Here is a 21,565-nt window from a genome sequence, read left to right as displayed (position 1 = left end):
AGGCCAGGTCGGCGCGGAGGGGCCGATTGACGGTGCTCTCTAGTCCCTGTCCCCTCTCCGGGTGTAGGTGCTGTGGTATGAGAAGGGAGACGTTTGTAGGAAGGTAACAGGGAAGCTTTGTGGTTCCTTCGGAGTGCGCGGCCCCGGGGGAGCTAGCTGGAACCCATGCACAGTGGAGGCAGAAGTTGTCTTCCATCCTGGCTGCAGGGTCACGTCTCTGCAGGGAACTCAATGCTCCTCTCGTGCACCTTAGTGCTTATCAGATTATACATTAAGCACACGTGGCATATCTATTATTAAAGCACTTGTGTGGAGCCTGTTGCTGCAGCACCGTAACTGTGATAAAGATGCTTTCCAGTTTTGTGCAGACTATCTCAGAAAGATGTCTGGGAAGCATGTGTTTCCAGCTTGTTCTGAAGGATATGAGGTGGAGAGGACCTTAGAGCCAAACTGTAAAGGCTTTGGCTTGCGAAGGAAGTGTAGTGATAAGAGGGGACAGAGCAGAAGCTGAAGAGCTTACAGCGTTCAGGAGTTACTCACCTTATCCCCATATCAGTCTCGTGCATAGTGGGATGAGCTCTGCAAGCTTGTATTGTCCCTGTGTTCTTGCATGCGACCTTTCTTTCTCTCAGTGTATCTCTGATTTCCGCCCAGCCAAGCCCCCTTTCCAAAAATGTATGATATGTCAGCAGTCTTCTGACAGTCCACTTCCTTCAGAATGCCTCTTTGAGGGTCCCTTTTTGACATTAAGGAATTCACAGATGAGAGGGATGGGAAGGTGAGCAGGTAGCTAGGCATGCCACTTTCATGCCCGACACAGATTTTTTCAATGACTGATTAATGATAGGTGTTGCTTAGGGACTAAAATTTTATATGTGAATGTAGATGAGTTGTAGGAATATTTTCCATAGCAAGAACAAAATGTAGAGTTTTTCCTGAACTCGGTTCATACATTGGTTGAAAGGCAAGGGGAGAGGGTATCTATCAGGCATGCAATTAAATAATTAGTTTTTCTTGAGTAATTGTTTTGGCTTTAGCAAACTGCTGGACCTCTCCATGCTCACTTCTGCCATGTCAGGTTTATATGACAATGCAAAATACGTGATTTTATTTTTTTCAGCTTGCTCCCTCCTCACCAGCCAGTGGAACAGACATGCTAAGAGCCAAGGATGCCCTCCTGCGCCTGTGGCCCCACCACTGCGCATGCCTGGCACAACTTCCAGCCTGCCGGCTTGTGTGGCGCTCGCTGCACAGGCAGCCGCTGCACCCCGACTGGGCTGCCCTTGCCCAAAAGCAGCTGAAAGGCAAGAATCCAAAGGATTTAATTTGGCACACCCCAGAGGGGATCGACATCAAGCCCTTATACTCGAAAAGGGACACGGACGACCTCCCTGAGGAGCTGCCAGGGATGAAACCTTACACTAGAGGACCCTACCCAACCATGTACACGTACAGGCCGTGGACTATTCGCCAGTATGCTGGCTTCAGTACAGTGGAGGAGAGCAATAAGTTCTACAAAGACAACATTAAAGGTAAGACAGCTACTTTAGGAAACCACATTGCCTTGCAAAGCAGTGGGGATAGTTCATGTGGTGAATTACATGGTGAATGTAATTATTCTGCCTTGTGAGTTTTGGTTTCTGATAGGATCTTCCCAACAGCACTGTGTTTCGTTATTACTGGGTAACTGGATCATTTCTGAAACTGCCTTTGCTCCATTTTGCTATTGAGATAGAAAAACTATTTTTAGTTATTTTGCCTTAACACTCAGAGACACGTAATTTGACTGTATCCAAGGGTCCAGCTAGCAGAGATTTTATGCTCATTTTGTGACTGTGAGAGAACATTGCAGTGGAAAATGATGTTGAATGTTGTCACTTAGCTAAACTTCTGGTGTTAGTGCATTCTGACATTTTGGGTTTCCATCTCGTATTATAAATTCTAAATGAACTCATAAATACATATTACATGTAAGTACTTCATCTGTGGTACTTTTATTTCCCACTTTACAGTCCCTCTTACTTAACACATAATTGGTTGGAGGGGGTGTGTTTGTGGATATTTATCTCCTGTGATAGTCATGGTTAGCTAATATGAAGCAGTATTAGCTGCTGTAGTATCCTTGGAAGTTACAAATATAGGGTATTGGAAGTTTGCAAACAAACATTTCAATAGAAAGATTATTCTGAATATACGTGGTCTTACTGCTGAATGCTGCTGCTGATGCAGAAGGGCTAACACTTGGGTTAGCTGGTGGCACAGCTCAGTTACTCTATGTTTGCTGCCATCTTTATTCAAGTTTTGAAATTGTGATATTGTAATTTTATCTTATTGTGTCAATGGTTGTATTAATATTGAATTATTTAGCATAGATTCAGAATCAGACCTTGTTATTTCTAAAGCATTTTTAATAATTAAATTAAAATCTCTCTGTAATTGGAGGAATTCTGAAAAAATTAATTATCAGTTCTCATAATTGCTGAAATTTCTTTTGCTTGAAACAAGGCAGAAATCTACATTTATATTGTTGTGCTTCAGAGCTAACACTTAGTTTTTCAGATCAAAGATGATAGCTGGTATCTGACGAGAGCTCTGCTGCTGTTGAGAAGGAGATTTGCAAATGCAGTAGATAGTTACTTCAGGACCAGCAGTGCTGGGCAGAGGGTGAATGCTGGGGATAGCAGAGTTTGGGGTACCACTTTCAAGTTGCTACAAGTCTGCCAAGAACTCTTAAGTATCCCATTCCCTACTTTATGAGTAATTTTCTCCTACTGCAGATTTAGTAATCTATCACTTTGCTTTACAAATAAACAACATACATTACTGCAGCAGGGTAACAATCTGTGTGCATGTGTTTAATTTGTGATAAAGAAAAGGTAATGTGAAGTTGTTTATCACACTTTTGTTTCCAGCTAAGATAAGTGGAATTGCTGTGTTTAAGCCCTGATACTGTCTGTCTATGCACATTTGCAAATCATGGCTAAACTGTTATTCAGTAATTTGTTAAGCATAGTAAACTGATTGTGTGACTGAGTCAGAAGGGCTACAATTTATTTTTTTTCCTCAATTAAAAGCTTTTTCATTTAAACTTTAAGACTAGAAGACTTTGAACATGTTTCAGGAGGGAAGAGTGTTTAACATCAAAAACTGGTTTATCATACAAGCCTGAATCATGTAAAATAAAATTAATGAATTTGATCCAGTTCTAATACAAGTCTGCTCAACACTTCTGAATCTCTTTCTTTCTTGGTTGTTGTTTTTTTTTCATTTCTTTTTCATTTAGCTGGCCAGCAGGGATTATCTGTTGCTTTTGATTTAGCCACCCACCGTGGTTATGATTCAGACAATCCACGAGTTCGAGGAGACGTTGGGATGGCCGGAGTTGCCATTGATACAGTGGAAGACACCAAAATCCTTTTTGATGGAATTCCTTTAGAGAAAATGTCAGTTTCTATGACAATGAACGGGGCAGTCATTCCCATATTGGCAACATTCATTGTAACCGGAGAAGAACAGGGAGTGTCTCAGGCCAAGCTGACAGGGACAATCCAAAATGATATCTTGAAGGAGTTCATGGTCAGAAATACCTACATTTTCCCCCCAGAACCATCGATGAGGATTATTGCTGACATCTTCCAGTACACCTCAAAGGTATTCCTTGTTTACATTTATTTACGTCTGTTATTACATCTAGTTAACTACTTATGAGGCACTTTGGAGAACAAAGCAGAAGGTGGGAAGATCTGTCATACTGATGAATGATGTGGTTGTAGAAAGGGCCAGGAGGAGAAGTTAAGATCCCAAATCACTTAGAGCATTAATTTGAAGGTTTTTTTAAGTCAGTCCAAATAAAAATCAGATTAAGATGAGCCTAAGCCTGAAAGGATGTCAGGAAGCTTATAAGACAAGGAACAAACAGGCTGTTCTTTGCCCCATGATTAAGAAACATTATATAGCTGCAATCAGGAGCAAAGAGGGAAGAAATCTTGAAGGACTTCTGCTGCAAAATTAAACATCAGAAGGAGGTAATGAAAGGGATGAAATCCTGAACCGATGACTGGAAGTTCAGTACTAACGGTTGTTTTCTTAGTGGCATTTTCATTGAAGAGGTGGCACACAGCTTGTAACTGAGAAAGATAGCATGGCAGGTGATAGTTTAAGCATGTGAAGTAAACATCTGCAAATATCACTTAATAGACATGGTTTGTATTCACAGTCTACAAAGAATGTATTATTCATGACAGTTGATAGAACAGTTGTCTGATCCCCCCTTGTGCTGTTGTACTTTGTGGTCTTTTATTTTTACAGCATATGCCAAAATTTAATTCCATTTCAATCAGCGGGTACCACATGCAAGAGGCAGGAGCTGACGCTATTCTGGAATTAGCTTATACTATAGCAGATGGCTTGGAGTACTGCAGAACTGGACTTAAAGCTGGCCTTACAATTGATGAATTTGCACCAAGGTGAGATAAAGATACTTTTAAGTATAAAACTCACTTTTGTTAAAATTCTAGTTTTACCAAAATTTTAAGAGAATGTAAAAGAGTTAAATACCAAGTTCAGTATTTTTACACATAAAAGCAATATTGGCAGTGTTCACATTGCAGATAGGGTTTGTTTTGGTTTTGTTACACAGTTTCAGTGGTAGGAAAATATGTCTGGTCCAGCAGACACTTAGACTATGTCTACACTAATAAACTGAATAAAGCACGCTCACAAGCCCAACCATTGTCCAGGTCTGTTGCAATAGTTGGTCTCTGATCAGAAAAGGATCTCTAAGCTGGTGTATTGAATACAGTTGTAGCTGTAGGACTGCAGAATGCAGCAAGAGCTCTTGCACTTCTTTTAGGCGGTAGTGTTGTTTTGAGGTTTTTTTTAGTAGTAGCAGTTTGAAACATTTGGGGAAAATGCTTAAGAAGGGGAAGTTCAGGTAGTTCAATTTACAGTTGCAAATTTCTGAAAATAAAATTTTTAAGCAGAATGTTGTATTCTTATATAGCTACTGCAAAACTAAGCAGAAGCAGTGTCAGTGGTGTGGTTGATTTACAGATTCCTTAACTATATGGTGAGTCTAAAAACCAAAAGATGTGGTTCACATAGCTTCTTGCACATTCACAACTAAAGGAGTCAGCTGAATTAACCTATTTCCAAGATCTGTGGCAAAATCCAGGTGAATCATTCAGAAAAAGGCACGGCCTTACTTTTAGATTTTCTAGTTAACAAAGTATTTGTAAGAGCCTTTGGCAAATTATTTCAGTAGCTAATTCCCTGTTAAAAAGGCATCTGTAGTATAATACGTTTTACTGGCTTTAACTGTCATGTTTACATTTATATATAATAGAAGCTGTAAGTAGGGAAAAGAGATCAGTCAGTCTGTTCTCTGATATGCTTGCCAGTATTGAACTGTTTGTATTTTGATTAAAATCATCAGTAAAAGAATGAAAACATGCTTATAATATGTAATGTCTTTTCATTATAAGTAGTTTGTGAGCATAACTACACTGGTAGATTGTGACCACAAGCATTCCCTGGCAGTGGGGTGTCACTGTATTAGTGATGTGCTGGAATACCACTTGACCTAAACAGTCTGTGGGGACAATTCGGCAGTTTTGGATCATTGTCTCTGGCAGTTTGGCTGCAGTCACTTTGTTTGGAAGCTAAGTCCTTTTATTGGCATAAATGCACATCGTTCTGCAGCAGCGGACATCAGTGTCCAGGAACATTTCCATCATTTTATGCCTGCGTTACATCTGTAAAATTAAATTAATCAGAGACCTTGCTGTGGAGCTTCTCCTTTACTGAAACAGAGTTACTATAATGGTTTAATGTTTTATCCTGTTCATGTACTGTTATTACAGGCTCTCCTTCTTCTGGGGAATTGGCATGAACTTCTACATGGAAATAGCTAAGATGAGAGCTGGGAGGCGGCTGTGGGCTTACTTGGTAGAGAAGATGTTTAAGCCCAAGGATCCCAAATCTCTTCTGCTGAGAGCTCACTGTCAAACTTCGGGCTGGTCGCTCACTGAGCAGGTTAGATATTGGACTCTTATCAACTTCCTCATTTAAATATGTTCTCATGGTGTATATCTTAAAGGGGGCTGCTGATTTTACTCGTAAAGGTGCAGCTTTCTGAAGGAGACAGTCTGTCTTACCCTGACAAATGCACACACTAGCACTGGATACATCTTTTTGCTTATGTAACACATAAGTCTTGTTGAGTTCCAGCAGCATTGCTTCCCAGAATACTGCTTTACAAAATATTTCAGTATTCTGGACTGCCCTGTAGTGCTCAAGTGAAAGGCAGAAACTGAAGACTTGAAACTATGTTCACAAAAAGATTCCAGTATGATGATAGGCAGAGTTTCAGTGCCTAACTTTTCATTGGCTGCATTTTTGTTCTGGAAGCATACATGCATCTAGTCTAGTGAACACTGAATTGAGAGCAGGATCCAAACCTGCTAAGCAGAGAAAAGAATCACAGAGAGGCACTTATATTAATTCAGGACTCAGAGGATGAAGCTTTCTCTTGGATTTGACCTGTAAGTTATCCTTTCAAGATGCAGCTGAATGAGGAAATAGAGGCACTTTTTTTTCAAGATCAGTGGCTTGAGAATTCATTTGAGCAGCCAAGGAAGTCATTTGTGCCCTTGACTCTCACTGCTGAATAGTGAAGTAATGGTTACAGTTCTGCTTTTCTGAAACTGGGTACACTGTCTGCTCTTCCTGTTGAATTATATCACAAGAAGAAAATAAATCATTGGACTTCATGTAGTTTCCCAAGTGAGGTCAGAGCTGGGTTCCAGCTCTTATGCTGGAATTAATTAATTATGCTTCTCAATTAAAGTCATGCAATCTGAGTTATTTTTAGATTGTCATTGCAACCATTGTGCCTTGGTTTTATTCTTTTTTTTTCCAAGCAACTGTAATGTTTACTAACATTACAGAAACACAGTAAAACTAAAACAGTGGAGTTTTCTGAACAGTGGCATTTGCAGGTCCTCCAGTTGAAAGTGTTGTATGAGTACAAAGTGTATGAATATTACCAAAAGTATGTTCAACCGTCCTCCAGTGTCCAGTGTAAATATATTTCTGTCTGGATTATAACCCTTTTTTCCTGTCTAAATGTTGTTTATCTTAATATAGTTCCTCAGTTTTTACTTCTTATAGGTCTCAGAGGGCGAAGATATTTTCCTTTGGCCTGCCTTTAGTAGGTATCCACTTATAAATTAGGTTTTACATTCTTGCCCATCCAAATCACATTTTTCTGTAATTCTTTAAATGGGGTATTTGAAGCAGAAGTAGATTCTAGCGCAGGTAGAATTACCGTGTCCTTGTGAAATAGTGATACTAATTCAATTTTTTTTTTTTTTTATGGAAGATAAAGTAACTCACAGATCTCATGCTTTATTTTGCCTTCTTCAAGGTCCTATTACAACTAAGCATGTTAAGAATGAAGTATGCAATCTGAGCTATTGTAAAGTTCCCTTAATAATCACATTAAATTAAACAGGCAGCTGCAGTGTGTGATTCTTCACTCTACTTCAGAATGTAAGTCACCCCCTGGAGATCATAGAATCATATGGTTTGGGTTGGAAGGAACCTTAAAGCTCATCTAGTTCCAACTCCCTTACCATGGGCAGGGACACCTTCCACTAGAGCAGGTTGCATCCAACCTGGCCTTGAACACTGCCAGGAATAGGGCAGCCACGGCTTCTCTGGGCAACCTGTGCCAGGGCCTCACCATCGTCACAGTAATGAATTTATTCCTTACATTGACCCTAAATCATGGTAACTCCTCTTTGACTTTAAAGGCACATATATACAACTCAACTCACTAAATGTCTGAAAAAAGCAGATAAAAATTTTCACCTAAAAGATGAGATTATATTCTGTAATACTGGCTCTATTTCTGTACCTTGTGCTCCAGATTATCCTTCTGTTTTGGTTAATATCCCATTTCTCCCCCAGTTTTATAGCACCAGCAAATTTAAACCATCATTCCTGTCTTTATGTAATGCTGTCATTATTGAAAATACTAAGTACATTTAGTTCCAAAATGGAACTTGACTAGTAGCCTGTCTGGCAGATGAGCTGTTCACTACTCCAAGAATTCTAGTATCTGAGGATGGAGAACACTGGGACTTCCTGTTCCATCCTCTCCAGCCTGGATTCATGAAGTTCTTTGAAACACCTCTAAATAGAAGTTAGGCTTTGCTTTGTTACCATGACCAGTTTGCTCGTACACTGATAATTTTGGCTTTCTTTCTGGATTAATCTCTTTGTCTGAGACACTGATAAGTGATAGATCAGTTTGACTGGATGCTGATTATTGACTGTTCTTTTTCTGCTTTTGTTATGATTACAGTGTTTCAGTGGGGAATCTTGCATTCATTTCATTGCAGTGTAGTACATGTGTGACTAATGTTCTTCAGCCCTGTGGCAGAACCATTGAGCTTCAGAGCTGTCCTTTTCATTCCAGGATCCCTTTAACAATGTTATCCGTACTACAATTGAAGCAATGGCTGCAGTGTTTGGAGGTACACAATCTTTGCATACAAATTCATATGATGAAGCCTTGGGTTTGCCTACGGTGAAGAGCGCTCGCATTGCTCGGAACACACAGATCATAATTCAGGAGGAGTCAGGTATTCCTAAAGTGGCAGACCCCTGGGGAGGATCTTACCTCATGGAGTGCCTCACCAATGATGTCTATGAAGCTGCTTTAAAGGTCAGTTTGCATAACCTTTTATGTGTTGTGGGAAAATTGGTATAGGAGTTTTGAGAAATGTCTCTTAAGGGACTGTCTGATAGGTTAGTAACTTGTAACCAGGCAGTCATTTTACACTTACGCTTCAGTGATTTCTGTGTAAATGAACTTCACAAAAATAACTGTATGTTTAGAGAGAGACACTTCTAATAGAAGCTAATGAATTCATGGAGTTTTGGTGATAAAATGTTCCTTTCTTGATGTCTCGTAATTTATGTCAAAACCTGTAGTCAGAGACACGGAGATAGGAAACACACTTTTAGAGCACAGGACTGTATATATAGGTGTAACATAAATTTGGATGACAATACAAGTGCAAACCTAGTTTTCTGAAGAACCTTGCTACTGTTCACTTTCTCAATCCTCTTCATTTCTCAGCTTGTTGAGGAGATAGAAGAAATGGGTGGAATGGCCAAAGCTGTTGCTGAGGGAATTCCTAAACTTCGTATTGAAGAGTGTGCAGCCCGAAAACAAGCCAGGATTGACTCTGGTAGGAAGGAGAGAGATGAAAGAGGGAAAAACTGCCAATAGAATACCTTTGTATAAAAGGCTTTTTACACACATTTTCGTTGAGGTTTTATCTTCTTAGTTTAGGAGTAGCAGTTTTTTGAGAGATAAAATGGTAATAGTTATATGTCAGTGAAAGCCTTGGAAAAGAAATAGCAGTAAGTATGAAATACAGTACCAGTATGAAAACAGTCCTGCTTGATGTGTTTAAGAGTAGATTAGACAAAGCACTAGAAAACCGTTTTAAAGGAGTATTTTGGGCCTTCAGTTGCTAATCACTTTATTTCTGATAGTATCTTTAAACTGTGATTCTTGAATTTAAAGGTATGACTGCCAGCAGATGGCAATATTGAACGTATCTGGCCAAATTCCTGGTTTTGCTTGAGAACTGCCCTTTTTTCCTGAAGACCAAAAAAAAAGCATTCATCTCAGATTAGAGTATGATTGTAACTCTTTCTTTGTGATATATATATATATACACACATGCATATGTATACATATAGTAAGTGTAGTTGGAAATCTGTATACATGTGTGCTTATAGCTCTAGTCCACTCTGTAGTCTGCATTCCAGTTGCAGTCCAGTAACAGAAACTAGGGATAACTCAAAGATGAAAGAAGTTATATGACCTTTTTTGTTTGGAGGATAAATTTGAAACAGGTCTTAATTAAGACCCACAAAGAATAATCAATAACGTTCAGTGTTTTGTCTCCCAAGGTAAACTACTTCATTTTGCTTTGAATAGCATAGTAATGTTACTAGGCAGTGCAAATAAAAATGGTTAAGTCCATACTGACTGAAAGCTGGAGTACAGATTTCCAACATGACAAATTAATTTTTATATACATGCAGTAGTTTTGGGTAGGAACTCCATTTCCTTATTTCTCTGGTAAATCAGAAAAATAAATGCAGAGTAGTGCTGGAGGTGAACACTTCTGCTTAATTCAGAGTAAGTAAGAGTCAGTTATGTAAACTGAGAAAGACAAAATAGCTAATGCACACTGGTGACATTATTAAATCAGTTGTAAGATAAATATTGTTCTAGTTCAAATCTTTTTTTCTGGCCCAGTATTCACCAAGTTGAGTGTTCATGCATCTCATCATAAAATATGGAAAATACAGACTTAAGTCTTTCCTGTAGAACAAACTCTATGTATTTGAAATGTATGTAGTTATAAAGCAAAGCACTGCATTATAATGCTCAAAATTTTCTTCTCCTATTAATATTGTGTTTTTTCATAGTAGTTTGCAAATGTGTTCTGAGTTTCTGGTGTTTCCACTGGAAATAGGGTCTGAAGTAATTGTTGGAGTAAACAAGCATCAGCTAGAAAAAGAGGAGGCAGTCGAAGTTCTGGCTATTGATAATACTTCAGTCCGTAGCAAGCAGATCGAGAAGATCAATAAGGTGGGAACAACATTCTTAAAAATGAAAGTTCTTCTACTTGCAGATAGAACTTGAGTAAAGGTGGCTTGCCAGAAACTTGACCCTCAAATTCCTGGGAATCTGCTGTAGTCTTTAGCAGAGAAGCTGGATTCCTGTTCCGCTTCAGTGGAGGCTGATGGAAAATCCCAAGAAACACAGTATTATCATTGCAAACAAAAATGTTTTTGTTACATTCATTTAATTTTAATCATTGTATTTCAGATAGTCTCGTGAATATGTCTAACCTTTCAAAATGAGGAACTTTATGTTTTCTGAAAATAAGATAGCAAATAGCTATGCAATGATTTGCTCTAAAGAAATCTACCATTACTTAATCACTCAGACTATTTATTGCAGCTTGTCAAGTGCTATTAAGGGGCAGGGTTATGGAAGCAGAAAACAACTTCCTTTTTGATAATTAGTAAGAATGTGGAATTTTTAAAAGTCTAAGACACCCTCTTACTTTGAATCTTACTGATACACAAATTGCATATATTGACAATTGACAATTCCATGCCTCTAGAATTGATATTTGACATCAGTTCACTTTGTAGTTTGTTTTAAGTTAATATTTTTCTCTTCTGTGTTAGGTGAAGGCTAGTAGAGATGAAGCAGCAGCCCAGCAGTGTCTCGCTGCTCTAACACAGTGTGCTGCGACTGGGGAAGGCAACTTACTTGCACTTGCAGTGGAAGCAGCACGTGCAAGGTATTGAGGGTGGGGGTGAATATCCAACTGCTGTTTAAAAATTGATGGTTCGTTTTCACCCTTTAGCTGTTCATCTATATGGTGTCAGTGAGGTTGGTGTCTTGAGATGTTTTGAGTTTTTCTTCAGATGTGGAAGTAAAAGATGGCTGCAGTTTGACTTTGTAAGATAGACTATTACATTTTACAGTTTCTTAAGGCTATGCTTTAATTTCTCACAAAGAACAATATGGGTACAAAGAATCTTATGAAACAATGTTGTTCATACACATTGTGTTGCTTGCAACTCAGATTCTTACCAGTTTCAGAACGTAACTAGGTTTCTCTATCACCCTGCTGTTTCACAGGTCAGGGAGCTTAAGAAGTGTCTGAGAGGTGAAAATGGATATTCACAATCTTCTCATGGTCTGTTGCTTCATCCTTCCTTGCACCATGGATTTGTGTGAAAACATTTTTTGAGTGAAGGAGAAATGTTAGTCAGGCAAACACGTAAAAGATGCTCTTGAGTAGAGCATCAAGGCATCCTTCGGAGTCCAGTGGAATATTTACTTTTTTCACCTAAGGTGCTTTTAAGACTCTTTTCTTTACTACTTCAAAGTAAGCGTTCATCTCTACAATAGATCCTAACTGTCTGTTCCTCAATTAACTAAATTTGACGAAGCGTGGGGAATCACTGAGCACTTGAGGGCTCTGGTAGAGCACGGTAGGTCAGCAGTAATTCTGAGCAGTGCAGAAGTTCATGAGGTGCAGATTACAGTTTACGTACAAATACACTGCCTTTGCCACCAGACATTTTGTAGGGGTTATAGGCTGATAAAACACAAAACAGAGAATATAGCTGTCTTTTGGTCTCCACTTCAAAATTTTATTTTTACTTAACACTCCAGATTAGGCTGTAAATTACCTGTTAATAGGTAGACAAAGGGTGCTATGAAAACACAACCGAGAGCAGCCCAGCAGAAAGGGGTCTGGGGGTGCTGGTCAACAGCAGGCTCAGTGTGAATCAGCAATGTGCCCTGGCAGCCAAGAGGGCCTACTGGGGTGCATAATACTGTCTGTATTATCAACCACTCAAAAGAGGTTATTATCCCGCTGCATTCAGCATTGGTGCAGCCTCTCCTTGAGCACTGTGTGTAGCTGTGGGCCCTGCAATTTATGAAGCACGTGAAGGTCCTTGGATGCTTCTAGAGAGCAACAAAGCTGGTGAAAGGGCTGAAAGGAGCATCCTGTGAGGAGCAGCTAAGGAATTTGTGCTTGTCTGGCTCAGAGAAAAGGAGCCTGAGCAATAACCTCATTGCTCTCTACAGCTTCCAGAGGAGGGAACGTGGAGAGAGAGGTGCTGAGCTTGTCTCCCTGGTATCCAGTGATAGGATATGTGGGAACGGTTCAAAGCTGCACCTAGAGGAGACCTAGACTGTGTATTGGGAAGCATTTCTTTACCAAGAGAGAGTGGTCAAACACTGGAACAGGCTTCTTAGAGAGATGCCTCGTTTAACAGGCATTTGGACAATGCCATTAACAACATGTTTTAACTTTTGGCTAGCCCTGAATTGGTTGGGCAGTTGGACTACATGATTGTTGTAGGTCCCTTCCAACTGAAAAGAATCAATTTTATTCTAAAAACACACAATTCCACACAAGGCAAATGTGCATGACAGTCATATGAAAAAAACACAATTTTCTACAATGAAGACAGTTACTTCTGTCAATTTTGTATAATTATGTAGTAGTTTTTTATCAGCATGTGTTGAAAAAATGTAAATGTGTAATAAGAATTGTTGTTTATGGTACTTAAGTTTTATAATAGTGAGATGAAAACAGTTGTCTCCAAAACAAAGTTTTGCTGTAAAAATAAACAGAAGTGAGAGGGGATTTATATATCCAGATTGTAAAGGACTGGTCTAATGTTGTGGCTAGCTGATTGGGGGTTGGAACTAGATGATCTTAAGGTCATTTCCAACCCTAACTATTCTATGATTCTATGATTCTATGATTAAAGAAAACTGTAATTGTCATTAGAAGTATGCTTTTCTTCTCCCCTTAAGAAAGGAGGCTCCACACAGAGGTATTCCACTGTGGATGCATATATAGGAGAGATTTTTTTTAAACAATATTTATTGGTAAATGGTAGAAAAGCATTCATGAGTAGTTTAAAAGCAAAACTTCTGTTATTAGGAACTTCAGATTTAAAGGGTTGTGGAGATTTGGGCAGAGTTTTCAAAATACAGGGATTTCAGAAGCAGTATTTACAGAAGAAATAAATGTATTTCATTTTTTGTGCCGTACATACAGAAAAAACTTTGCCCCAGCCACCAGATGATAGTTCAATAAAATTGATAGTCCAAACCATTTATTTTTTGCTTTATACATGAAACTTTCATTCACACTTTCACATACTAAGAACAGAAAAGCACACCACATCTACATGTGCTGTGCTTTAATTTAACGCTGAAGTTAAACTCGGATGCTGCTTCTGCAAAGGAGAAGGAGAAACACTTATCTAAGATACAGTTTTCTAGAAGAAAAGACCTGGGCTGTGCCACTGCAAGGCCTTCACCAAACTGACAGTGTTTACACAGGAGTAAGCTGTCAGTATTTATGCATGGGCTGTATCTATATGAGGCTGCAATCTGTGATGTCTAGCACTCTGAGAGGGAGTCAGTATTTATAGATACTATTTTTAAGTCTGCTGCAAACTTGCTCTTTAACTGGGGAAGTCAGTTAATCTAGCACTTAGGCAGTTTTACTTGTCAATTTTTTGTCAGTAATATTGGAGAGCAGTAATATTAAGAAGAGTATTTAGATGTTCTGGCAAACAAAACCAGATGATCAATAAGGTCTGAGAACTGTTGTAACTCAGGTAATACTTGCTAAGCTGACTGAAATCATACAGGTGCTGTAAAAATAAAGCATATGGCATAGCAGTGTCAGTGGGTTCTGATGCAATCATGGACAGGTTGCTTTACAACTAGTACTTTCTAAGTCATTGTTAATAGATAAGTTAAAAGAGAGTATCAGACTAAGTCACATTCAGACATAGTTGTACAGATACTACAAATTTGGTATTACTTTGCCTTAGCTGCTTTTTTAGACCATGGTCCTCATAAATCCAGATATGAACTCCTCAGTGCTCTAAGAAAGAAAATGGGTAAAAGCAGAGAACTTTGAAAATACAATTCCAGAAAGCCAGGGGAGGGGAAACGACAAAAAGTAGCCAGGACAGTGTCAATATTGTGAATTACAAATGTGTGTTCCAGCGTGATACAAAGTAGGCCAAGTCTGAAGAATGACACCTAGAGATAAGAGGCCGGCTTCAGGCATACACATTATACAGATCTTGTATATATGCTGAAGATAGGATTTCTGCCATTTTACATTAGCATAGTTACAATTTTAACTATGGTTAAGTTTGCTGAGTATAAAAACACACGAGCTAGCAAAAGAGCAAATTAGCTAGGGTGGGTCACAGGAAGTAAAATAACGGAATTTACTGAAGGGTTCAGTTAATACAGCAGAAATCCATCTTCTCTTACTCTGGATGTGTGGCAGATTGCATGAGGTAGGAATCAGGTAATAGCTACTGAAACTTCAAACAGCAGAAGGAAAACCAAGTACAATTCTTTTAGCCATCCTTTTATGAAAGTATGTGGGCAAAAGCTGCATCTTGTCCAAACATCCCTTAAGCATTTCATGTAAAAGCTTCAGTGGATGCTTAACCTAATTTTGCCTCAGAGTACCTTACAGTTAAATGCAATATGACAGAAGAAGATACGAATTCCAAGGGTTTCAAATGTGCTTAGCTGTAGCCGAATGGGGTTTGCACTCTATTTGTAAGCATACTTTTAAAGTGAGTAGTATTTCCTTTCCTTTGACAAAGTTTGCAGCAAGTTATGTTCATTTCTTAATATATATAAATTCTTTAGTCTTTTTCTGTTCAAGTAGAAACTGAAATATTTTTTATGAAAAATTTCATCAGGAGCTCAGTAGCATACCTTCAAAATCATTACTTAGTATCAAATCCCAGTTAATTTCATACCTGAAGTTGTGATTGAGCTACTGGTCGAACTGCTCTTTCTCCACACGTGAGTTGGTTTTCCCTTCTAAGAAGGTTCCTTTCATCAAGTATTCGATTGTGGGCTCAACTGTAATTAGAGCACGGCATTGTTTACTTTGGTAAAATCTTCATTCTAGATTTTACACAGAAAGGTGAAATCTGTTCAGATTTTTAAATGCTTTGGAGCAGAGGCTGTTACTTCTGACATTTGTACGGGAGGACAGCACAGCCTGCTTCTAGCACTTGTGCTACAGCAGCAAAATGTGTATGATATTGAACATGCACAGTATTTCCAGCTTGTAAGTTGCATGTAAATGAATTTCCCAGATTCTTCTGCATCTCAGTGGATAAAGGAGCTAGAGGAGAAGAAAAATAAATACTGAAAAGTAAACATCAAGGGAAAAGAAAACAAATTCCAATTTAAAAGTTACATCTCAGTCTTTTCTGTACGTTCTTCCTTTTTCTTCCTCTTGATTTGTATTTTGTATTTTAGTATCAGTCCAAATGCAAGATCTTGTAGTGTGAGCCTCTAAAAAGTTCTCATTTGAGAAAATTTTGTTTAATTTCTTGAAATATTTTGCCATGCGGTGGTCTCTGTTGCTTTGTCACTTCTCACATCAGCAAAACAGTATTTTCTTAAATTCTCTTGCATGTTCTATTAATGGATGACAGTGGGGCGAGTCAGATGTTCAGAGTTGTAGCACCAAAGGGGAAATGAGTGCAAATGAATTTGTTCTGTAGCAAGGCCAATAGTTGGGTCACTGCCAGTGTGTGTCTGTATTCTGTTTTCATATAAACCTCCTGGTAGCATTAATAATTTGTTCCTCTCTCTTAGGTGCACTGTTGGAGAAATAACCGATGCAATGAAGAAGGTGTTTGGGGAGCATAAAGCCAGTGACCGAATGGTGAGCGGAGCTTATCGCCAGGAGTTTGGAGAGAGTGATGAAATTCTTCATGCCATCAATAGGTGAGAATGGCTTCCCAGGTAGCTAAACGCGGCCTCACATTCAATCGTGAGATACCTGTGCTACTCGCTGTGACCTAAAAAAACATTTCCCAAATCTGAGTGACACTGACCTGTATAGGCATTCTCATGACTGTAAGCAAGTAAGCAGAAGAACTAAAAGAAGAGAACTAAGTGCAATAGTCAAAACTTAATTGAACTCCTATTTGCTGGCAAATAGAATTCACTGGGGTGATGTTATGATTTGAGAATTTTGTTCAAATAGACTATGCATAGGATTAAGAAGCTGAAAAACATTGCCTGAAGTACCCATACATTGAATTGCTTCATTTACAGACTGTATAATAGTAACCTCTAGAATATTTCCAGTACTTCATAGTTACAAAACCTGGTTTTGTTCTGCCCATAAGTTGTCCCTGCAGCCTCATTTTTACCGTTCCTAAAATTGTAAGGCTAAGATCTCTCTGGATATCTACATACAGCTTCCAGTCTCTGCATGTTACTTACTCATACCACGAGGGAGAAAAACATCAGAAGATGGTAGCATGTGTGAAAACACTTGCTTATTTGTGCCTTTTGTTAGCTTCTGCCTTAGCTGCTGTCCTCTTGGGTCAAGAGACTTAGTTGCTGCAGTGGGTGGTGATGTAATAGGAATTGATGCTCCTAAGTCCCTGCTGTGTTGGGGCTTACACATTTAAGGAGTTACAGGCTCTCTTGAAAGGGAATTTCTTGATGGCTTCACAATAGTGATGTTTAGCCTGACTTGACTTTCAAGTCAAGTTGTGCTGGGGAATGTCACTATCATTTTTTATTTTAAATATTTATTTTAAGTATTTTTAATTATACATTTACAACTTACAGGTTGGACAGGGCTTTGAGCAACCTGGTCTAATGGAAGGTGTCCCTGCCTGTGGTAGGGGGAGGGGAGTTTTCACTAGATGATCACTAAGGTGCCTTCCAACCCAAACCATTTATGATTCTGTGATTCTATGATTCAGATATCTACTTCGTTGATCTTCTCAGCAGTCCTTAGGAATAGAGGAGGCAGGCCCAAGTCCTGTACATCCTCAAGCCTGAAGCTTCTTCAGGCTCTGTTAACGTAATTCCTTTTTAAGCTGTCTGAGTTCTTATTTTTTTCCTCTTACATGCTGCATATTCCTGTCCTAGGATCACCTCCCGAGGCTTCTCAAATCTGTGCTAATAAATGCTTTATTTAGAGTCACCTTTTCACCTGCCTAAGCCACTGGATTCATACAGTGATCATCCTGGCCAGGTCAGCATATGGTTTCAAGGCACACCAAATCCATACAACTCCAACAGGTTGGACAGTGCTTTGGGCGACTTTGTATAGTGGAAGGCGTCCCTGCCCATGGCAGGGGGTTTGGAACTAGATGATCTTAAGGTCCATTCCAACCCAAACCATTGTGTGACTGTACGATTCTATGAATATTTTTTTCTTTTTTTAAAGAACCAAAACCAATAAAAGCTTCTATTTCTGAGAAGTGGCAGTGTTAGTGTCCCAGACAAAGACACATAGTAGTGGTACATGGATAATGAGCAGCAAGATGAAAGATTAGTATGTGAGGCTGTGATTATAGAGTCACCTTAATACAACAGAAATAGGAACTGCTACTAACCACAAGAAGGGAGGTGCTGAAATGAGTGCACAGAATGAGGGATACAGTTATCCTTTTTTGGGCAGACTTGTGCCCAGTTGAATGATGATGCACAGTATGATGTCTAGGACACATCTTTATGTGCCTGTGTGCCATACAAGTTCTTTTGAAATAATTGGTCATAATTATCCTTAAAATCTAAGAATTGTGTTTTAGTTAGTTGTAATTCAGCTTTATTAAACCCTCAGAGAATACAGTATTTTGTCCATTGGAAACCAGAAAAGTAGTGGAGTGGTTTTCTTTTAAAAAGAACATTTTATTGCTGTGGCTAGTAAATACAAGAAATCAGTTAGTAATCATATAACATGAAACTTAACATAGTGTGCAGACTACATAGACAAAGCATGGCTTAGAAGATCTTTTCATTTGATGTACAGAAATTATGCTACAGTTGAAGCCAGTGCTTTTTTTGTTTGTGGAAATACTTGTAGTGATTCTCAGTGACTTAGGAAGATACAATATGTGTTTTCAATCAGAGTTAACAAGTTCATGGATCGTGAGGGGCGCAGGCCTCGTATACTTGTTGCAAAGATGGGTCAAGATGGCCACGACAGAGGAGCTAAAGTCATTGCTACAGGATTTGCAGACATTGGCTTTGACGTGGACATCGGCCCCCTCTTCCAGGTATGACTGAGCAGTGTCCAGTGTTTTTCAAATGCAACATTTTTCTCTCTAATGCTTGTTCAGCAACAGAGCTCAAGCTATTACTTGTCATGTCATCCCCTTTCCATACAGACACCTCGAGAAGTGGCCCAGCAGGCAGTTGATGCAGATGTGCACTGTGTTGGTGTAAGCACACTTGCAGCGGGTCATAAAACTCTTGTGCCTGAACTCATCAAAGAACTCAATGCCCTTGACCGGCCAGACATTCTTGTCATATGTGGAGGTGTCATCCCACCTCAGGTAAGGGTCAACATCATTCCCATCAGGACTGAGAGTCTACTTTATTTCTGTCTGCACTGCTCTTAACTATTTCCTATATTCTGTTAATGTCAGATGGGATTTACAGCACTCAGGTCTACTGTGTACAATCACCACGGTCTGCACGCATCTGCAAGATGGTTGCAGTGTGCTGTCAGGTCTCACTGATCTGGTTTTCTGTACGTCATGTCCTGGTTTATCTTGCAGCATTCGTTGGATGGCATATTAAGTTGTGTTCTGAAAAGAGTAGCCTCGGGGAGATGTTCTTTATGTCCTGCTGTTTCTGATTACCAGTACCTTGCCATATTACTGTTAAAGGCTTGCTCCTAAGAGACTTTATGACTTCTGGTAACAGTTTGGAAGAGTCACAGCTAGTCATTAAGACACACAGTGGGTCCCACCACCTATAGGCTACATATCTCATTCCCCATTTAGCCTCTCCTCATGTTCATCAGGCCTCAGTGTTGCCTCTCATTCTTTCTGCTTTCTCCTAAACTGTTGAACTGTTTTCTGGATTCCCTTGTAGTCAGATCTATGCTTTTGCCTTAAAAATTTCCTTAGCTCATCCACAATTTCCCTGCCTGAATCACCTTTAGGGTCATCTTCTGTCTGGAGAGATTCAGTCTGATTTTGCATATAAATCTCCTGTTACACACCTTTCCCAGATGTCTTCTTTTTCTAGCCACTTAGGTGTTTAGGAATGACAGACTTTTAAATTGAACAAACAAAACTCATAGTATTTTTTCTAGGAGGTAAATTGTATTCTGTCAGTATCTCTCAATGGGATGCTGCTAACCTGTTGTTGAAAAATAATGTATCCTATATAGAGAGATAATACATAACTGCTTCCCAGGCCCTTTGAAATTTCAGAACAATCATAAAATCAGAGTGACTTAAATTGCAAGAGACTGCTGGCAGTCATCTGGCCAAGCCTTTGTTCAAAGCAGTATTTTCAAAATTAGAATCATTCTTAGATTAGGACATTCAGGGTCACATCCAGTTGACTTTTGAATGTTTTCCAAGGATCTGACATTAGTCTGATTCTGAGCAAATACAATCTTTCTCTGTGGTGTTTTCTTAATATTTCTTTTTTCCTCTGAACTACCAAATTTTTCCCATTTCCCTTTCTGCTGTGCTGCCTCTTTCTGGGACTTGTCCCACATACTTTCTCAGACCCAGCATACACAATAGAACATATACCAGTTTTAAATCAATTATCAATTTTCTGTAGCAGTCTTAACTATAGCTCTTAAATTTCTTTCTGAACAGGATTACGACTTCCTGTATGAAGCTGGTGTTACCAATGTGTTCGGTCCAGGGACTCGTATTCCGAAAGCAGCCATCCAAGTGTTGGATGATATTGAGAAGTGCCTGGAGAAAAGGCAGCAATCTATGTAATGCTGAATCATCACACAACGCAACCAGCCTTGTACTAATCACTTACAGAATGTAATCATCAGCAAGGGATGGCCAGCACATACCTTTGGTTCCACTGCCCTGTCCCCTGGTGTTTTGTGCTTTCTAAGAAAGTTGTAAATTAATTCTCTGCTTGTTCTGTTTGAGGGTTATTTATGTAGGTACCCACAAGAAAATTTTATCTCTACAATTATTGACTTCTGGGAATGAAGGGAACTCATTATGTGTGTTTGTTGGGTTTTTTTCCCATATATACTGATAAATAAAATATCCATTCCAGCTCTTTGCTTGATCTCTTTTTGCAGAGGACTTCTTATTTTTTGGCAGGTATTGTAGACCTAGAAGTCTTCAAGTAAGTCATTGAAGTTCAGTAGAAATGTGATTGAATCCAGCAGTACTTTAATCTTAAAATTAATCTGACTTAAATCTCTTTAGAGACATGTAAGTAGATAAACCATAATTTATCAAAGTTCATGGTTTGTTTAATGACATACAAATCCTGTCATGCATGTATAGGAGCAGCTGTGCATCTCCATTCTGTCTACATCACTGCCTATCCCCAATACATCACTCAATTGAATCAGTGATCATTCTCCCTTCCTTAGTTCTGTATTTTTGTCCAGTATTGTTCCTGCTGTCCCTGTCTACTTAGCACTTGGACTTTCTTTCAGGTAAATTGATGCTAAATTATCACCGTTTTTATCTTCCCTTCAGTAGTAGCGTGCTTCTGAGATGTTCAGCACCATCACACTTAATTCAAAATGAGATGTACTGTAATTGGTTGGAAATTGCAGATCCAACTAAGAGCATTGTATCCTCACCGCAAAGATTGCAATTGATGTAGATCTTTACTTAAAATAAGTTTGTTCCGGGAGACACATGCCTGTAGTCTCTCACTGCTCAGAAACAGGGTTTAATGACTTGCTGGTTTCTTCATAGAATCATAGGATTATTTGCGTTGGAAGGGACCTTAAAGCTCATCTAGTTCCAAACCCTGGCCATGGGCAAGGGCACCCTCCACTAGATCAGGTTGCTTGAAGCCCCTTCCCACCTGGCCTTGAACACTGCCAGGAATGGGGCAGCCACAGCTTCTCTGGGCAACCTGTGCCAGGGCCTCACCACCCTCATTGTA

At 39.2% G+C, this 21,565-nt stretch overlaps 1 protein-coding gene across 1 annotated transcript; it reads left to right on the top strand.

Moving 5' to 3' along the window:
* Positions 1 to 1,126: 1,126 nt before the first annotated feature.
* MUT (methylmalonyl CoA mutase) lies at positions 1,127 to 20,415 on the top strand. The gene is made up of 12 exons (XM_010013956.1): positions 1,127 to 1,532; positions 3,284 to 3,651; positions 4,309 to 4,466; positions 5,862 to 6,033; positions 8,483 to 8,731; positions 9,149 to 9,260; positions 10,566 to 10,681; positions 11,290 to 11,405; positions 16,292 to 16,423; positions 18,573 to 18,720; positions 18,832 to 18,999; positions 20,287 to 20,415. The coding sequence occupies exons 1-12, from the start codon at positions 1,154 to 1,156 to the stop codon at positions 20,413 to 20,415; spliced, it is 2,247 nt and encodes a 748-aa protein (XP_010012258.1). The 5' UTR covers positions 1,127 to 1,153.
* Positions 20,416 to 21,565: the final 1,150 nt, after the last annotated feature.

Source organism: Nestor notabilis, unplaced genomic scaffold (genome assembly GCF_000696875.1).
Source record: "Nestor notabilis isolate BGI_N333 unplaced genomic scaffold, ASM69687v1 scaffold7710, whole genome shotgun sequence".
In the NCBI taxonomy this organism is placed as follows: domain Eukaryota; kingdom Metazoa; phylum Chordata; class Aves; order Psittaciformes; family Psittacidae; genus Nestor; species Nestor notabilis.
The sequence above is the reverse complement of the archived record's forward strand: the minus strand, read 5'-3'. Positions and strand labels throughout refer to the sequence as shown.